The sequence below is a fragment of the Austrofundulus limnaeus genome, unplaced genomic scaffold (assembly GCF_001266775.1).
Source record: "Austrofundulus limnaeus strain Quisiro unplaced genomic scaffold, Austrofundulus_limnaeus-1.0 Scaffold25, whole genome shotgun sequence".
Lineage (NCBI taxonomy): Eukaryota > Metazoa > Chordata > Actinopteri > Cyprinodontiformes > Rivulidae > Austrofundulus > Austrofundulus limnaeus.
This window is the reverse complement of record NW_013952427.1, coordinates 2,893,220-2,898,748: the sequence shown is the minus strand read 5'-3', so window position 1 is coordinate 2,898,748 and position 5,529 is coordinate 2,893,220. Positions and strand designations below refer to the sequence as shown.

Here is a 5,529-nt window from a genome sequence, read left to right as displayed (position 1 = left end):
GTGTGTGTGTGTGTGTGTGTGTGTGTGTGTGTGTGTGCTTTTATTTCTTCCATTCCTCCCAAAACGGAGAGAAGCATGCCACGACACATCATCCACCTTCTATCTGGCTTAAAATGAGAATGCAAACTACGATTTATTCTTGTGTTTTCATCTCCTAAAGGGGGTGAGTGCAGCACAAAGCAAGAAAAAAAAGGTTCACATCAAATATAAACAGGAACATGTGAGGTGTTTTTTTGTTTTGTTTTTGTTTGTCTAACTGTCCCCTCTCCCAACCTTTTCCAGCTTCCGCCTCCACCCCCACCCCACAACACCCCCACGGCTCCAGGGGAGAGACCAATGGGTAAGAGTGCTGAGGCGGGATAATTGATAGATGCACTGGCTATCCTTATCGATCAGCAGCGTATTGACCGGACCAAATACATTGAGATGGAGTGTGGAATTCAACACAAATGCAAAGACGAATTGTTTTCATCGTTAATGCGATCTTTAAATGTCTCCCAAACCTCAGCTCGCCCGCGTCTCTTTTCTCTTTACTGCCGCAGCTTTTAGGAGAAGAAGCTGTTATGTGCAGCAGATGCAGATCCTTGGATGTTTTGAATATGCACGACAGCCCCTTATTCCTTGTTTTCAGTCGACGTCGTTGGCCAACGCGAAGGACACAACCTCCCCCAAACAGTCCTATATATGCTCTATTTTATGAGTGGATAGCCATGTTTGTGTGTGTGTGTGCGCGTGCGTGTGTGTGCAGACACGGTTAATTTTTTTGCATTAGCTAAGCAGGCCAGCTGCATTGATTTGTGTGACTGTGATGAATTTGGAATAGTAATTTGAATTTATTGATTGATGTGGCCAAGCGAGTATATGGCCCGGCCTCACTTTCAGCATCACAGCCCACCCCCTATCCACCACCACCACCACCACCAATCCTCGCTAACTCACACTCCCAGCCCACATGTGCTCCGAGGATAATTGTGCTTTTAAAGGCAGTGAGTAAAACGTGCCTCCCGTTCATTTACGTATGAGTCGTTTGTCAGTTTGCGCGCACGTCCAGTTTTTCTTGTTGGAGACCCAGGCCGTGCACCAATGGAGGTTTCACAAATGCTGCATGACAAGCAGGCATCTTGCATAGGATAATTGGATTAAATTAAGCTAAAAGTGAAGGGCTTTTTAAACAAATATCGCAAAAATACCACAAAATACATGGGGGGGATGCGCTCTTTTACGCACACTTTACTTGCTTCACCTGCGCCAGCATGGCCACATTTAAGTGGCGCGCTACACAGATGTGTGGCTCTCCTGCAGCCTTCTGGAGGTTTTACCCTGATGCCGGCTGTGGAAGATATAAAACCCCGCAGCCCAATTAGCTTTAACAGCAGTGGCACTTAAAGAGACAATTGTGGAGTGTTTAAATCTTTATTTACCAGAAMCCCACTAAATGCGCAAAGGAACAATTTACATGCCATTAAGTGCTTTTCAATAGGGCATTGACTGGAACTAAAATATGCCACTATATCTGCTTAATTGAACTGGTGGCTGAAATACGACACGGAAGCGCTGATTGACGTTTGGAGGAGCAGCGCCTTCTAAACAGGGTCTTTACACAAACATCGATGAGATGAGAGGGGACCTCTCACTCACATCTCCGTCTTAACCTCACCGTGACGTCTCGTTTTCATTTACGCTTAAGCGTTAATCAGGTGTTAAAGGGAGGTTTTAAAGGAGGGAGGCGGGGTTCGAATCACATAACGCGCTCAACTTTGTGCAATTAAAGTCAAAAAGGTGGTGAACACTGGGTTTCCTTGTGTGCATTCTGCTGAACTGCTCCACGAACCACAATGAAACCCCGTCTCGGCTGCAGAGTGACAGCACGCAGGACCCTTAAATCAAATCTGGAGACGTGTTGTCCCAAAGTACTCACTAGGCCAAAAGAAAGACGCATCTGTTTGTGTCTCTGCCTTTCAGATCCAAATCGATCATTTATCAGCTCCTCTGAAAGGGGAGGCCTGGACCCGAAATATTGATCCAGAGGAGGTCACGCTCCCTTCTGGCTCTTTGGCCATGGGGCCTCAGACTTATCATGAGCGCGCTTTTTGGACAAGAGAAGAGTCAAAATAACAGATCACGTTCGTGCTCTGCCATTGTGTTGGTGTTCTGATTTATATTTGCTTGGCCATCCTCTCTCTCTCTCTCTCTCTCTCTCTCTCTCTCTCTCTCTCTCTNAAAATAAACAGCACGAAAACAATATGACTCCCACTCACGCTTCGCCTGCGGGGGATTATTGGGTGTGACACTACAGTTGAATAACTTTAGTAAAATGGCCGTTACAGCAGTTAACCTCAGAAAATGACTGAAATTCAGGCAACTTTTACTGTCATTGTGCTCAGACTTTGTGCAGTTGAATCTGAAATTTATTCACGACACAKACAGTAGTTCAAGTGCTACTTAATGTGCAAAGTTTCTGTTTAAAACTTCAGAATTGAGAGTTTGTTTCAGCCCTGTTTCTCTGTTAGCATAATATCTCAGGAACGACTGGATGAATTTTATGTAACTTTCAGAAAGTAATAACTGGATGTTCTTCTACAAGTGTTTACCTTTTGAAATTAATCCAGTTCATTGTGGCTGCTACAACTAATCYAGATCGGCCAACACAAAAATGTCTCAAAGTCAGTCAATTTTACTTATATTGAGCCAAAATTTGGCATGATAGTAACTGAGAGTCATTTACAACACATACTATGATCATGTGATCTTGCAATATTATGTGAGCTAGGTTTAAAGTTGTTTTACTTCTGTCATTCCTCATTAAAACATATTTTTATTTTAAGGGCTGGCATTAGGAATGTTAGGTATTTTATTGATTATTTTTTTGCAAGGTGTAAAAAAGTGCAAGATGCGTTTGAATTTATTTCAGTTTTTCTCCTCTAGCTCAGGGTGTCACTGGGTTGTTTTGGTTGGTGGTCAGATTATGACCCCTGCGTTCCTGATGTTTGTCAGATCTCAGGAAATGAAGTTTCTTTCTTTCTTTCTTGCCGTCCCTCCCTGCTTTATAGATGAGGAGTTACATCATTAGTATGCCATTAGCCCTGATCATCGATTCCTCCTGCAGATCTCCGCCCCTCCCTCTCGTTCGCTGACACAGAATTCTGAAGAGATCTGTGAACTTTATCACCTTTTGGCGTTCCGGTTTCCTCTCCGAGAATTCCCTCTAGATCAGCACTTTCCTCCCCTCCAGACCTTTTCTAATTATCTTGTTCCTRCTTTTCAATAAATAATTACAGTAAAGGCCATCAATCAAAAGGGAAACATTGATAACTGAAAGGGAAAGTCCAATATCCCCTTGGCACACGAGTCCCGCTGTCATAAACGCAATGACAGACTGTGTGTGTTAGTGTGTGCATTTGTGTGTGTGTGTGTGTGTGTGTGTGTGTGTGTGTGTGTGTGTGTATGCTGTTGTGAGAGTTTGTAGCAGCAAATAATTTTCACATAAATCATGTGCTATGGGATAGATGAGAAGCTGCAGTGAATACAGTGGACTGCTGTGATTAAGCTTTGTAAGCTGTTTGTGTGTGTGTGTGTGTGTGTGTGTGTGTGTGTGTGATAAAAATAAAGAGACACAGAGGGAGAAACAGGAACGTGTCTCACACCGTATCCGTGCGTAAAAGTGTTGAACGTGAGTAAAAAACCAACATGTCACACGCTCTGCCTCAGTAGTGCCTCCCTGTTTTTCCTTTATCAGCCTTCTTTTGTTTATACGTCTGTGGATTGTAGCATCAAGCAAAATGTAGACCCCCCCACCCCCCCACCCCACACCAACATTTAACACCCAAACTGTCATGATGAAGTTTTTACTCGATACGATCGACTAATAACTTCTAGTAATGTCTGTTTGAGCAGCTATTGGCAGTCTCGCCACATTGACTTCGAATTGATCCCTCCACATCACTCAGGTTGGGAGCTGTCTCCTCACTCACCTGCAAGCCTGAGCGCTGACATCCGCTGGAACTCGGGCTCCTGGAGCCACTTCCACATCCTCCTGAACGTCTCCCGGCCGGACTTGAGCTTACTCCACGGTTTAGGGTTCCGCAGCAGGTCGGACAGCGTTCCCTGGGACCGGCACAAGATCCTCTGAGCAAAGATGGCCTGCGGGATGCTGTAGCGCTTGAGCTCCGCCGTTATCCGCTGCGCCACCTCCTTGGTGTTTATCTCCTCCACCTGGCCCGAGCCGGCTCCCTGCCCGCCTCCCACCACCGTCTGTCTGTCCCGCTCTGACAGCATGGACCCGTTTGCCTGAGAATGCGGATGGCTGTGATGGTGGATGCCGTTCAAGGATGTCATGAGCCCAGCCCCGTGGCCCCCGAGACCTCGGGCCAGGTGCTCCTCACCCCTTGACAGCATGGCTGCGTGGGACTCGAACCCACCCGAGGAGAGCATTTTGTCATTGGAGAGGTGCGCTCCGGGTCCGTAGGCGCTCAGAGTCTGCTGGGAGCTGTGCAGAGACCCCAGGCCGTTGGAGAGGGGGGACAGGGGCTGCCCCATGCCGGACATGTCTTTGGGGTAGTGGCCATAGAGGTTACTCATGGAGGCGAGGCTCCGGTCATCCCTCATCAGGGTGAAGCTGCCGCTGACGTTCCCCGCCGCGAGTCTCTGGTGCGCCGGATGATGGTGAGCGTGTGGGTGCGGGTGGTGAAATTTCTCCGACACGGTGGAAATGGGAGGCAGGTGCTGCAGCGGCGTCAGCGTGGTGTAGGTGCTGCTCAGGCTCATCCCGGAGTCGCACGACATGGTCATGGCCGGGTGCAAGGGCCCCGAGAGCGCGTGGTCCGTGCGGTAGTCCCCGGCTCCCTCCAGTATGGAGGCCATGCTGGACACCATAGCCGAGCGTCCGTGCGACACCAAGTTCCGATGCGACGCCGAGGACTGGCGCGCGTGCGGGGAGTTCATTAAGTCACTCGTTTGATGGGAGTGAGACACGCCGTGCAGATTTCCGATGTTTTCCATTGTAAGCTCCATCGCTGGTGGGGAAAAAAAGGATCTTTATTTCCACCACTCTCGCCGCTCTCTCTCTCTCTCTTTCACTCTCTCTCTCTCTCACTCTCGCTTCTCTCCCTCTCCCCACTGTCGCTCTGTCTCGCGGTCCTTTCCAATAAATTCTTAACGATTTCAAAGCCAAGCCATTGATTGTGGAGTTGCTTCTTCGCGGTTCAATCCAGCATGTTTATTTATTTTTTTTAAATCGGGTCCCCGGCCGCCACGCAGGAGAAAAAATAAAAATAAAAATAAAAAAAATTACCGCGCCGCAAACCCCCTCAGCTGAGTGCGTCTGACTGGATTTCTCTCCCCGCTCAGCACCTTCCTGCTACACCCAAAGCGCCGCTCGGCTCGCTGTGTGTRTATATCGACGCGCCCCTCGCTCCTGTTAAGTCCAGACCGAGCCTGTGCGCGTGTGCGCGCCCCCGCGTCGTACATCCTGGCTTTCTAGCACCCTGTCTGGGGGGAACGATGTGACGTCACCCACACGCCCCCCACCCC

The 5,529-nt window shown here is 48.4% G+C and overlaps 1 protein-coding gene across 1 annotated transcript in view; it reads right to left on the bottom strand.

Annotated features, from left to right (window-relative positions):
* Positions 1–5,428, bottom strand: part of onecut3a (one cut homeobox 3a) — a 20,083-nt gene extending 14,655 nt beyond the window's left edge. Inside the window, exon 1 of the mRNA XM_014004627.1 lies at positions 3,972–5,428. Within this exon, the coding sequence (XP_013860081.1) occupies positions 3,972–5,010 (1,039 nt within the window). The 5' untranslated portion in view covers positions 5,011–5,428. The remainder of the gene's footprint in view (positions 1–3,971) is intronic.
* Between the last annotated feature and the right edge of the window lie 101 nt (positions 5,429–5,529).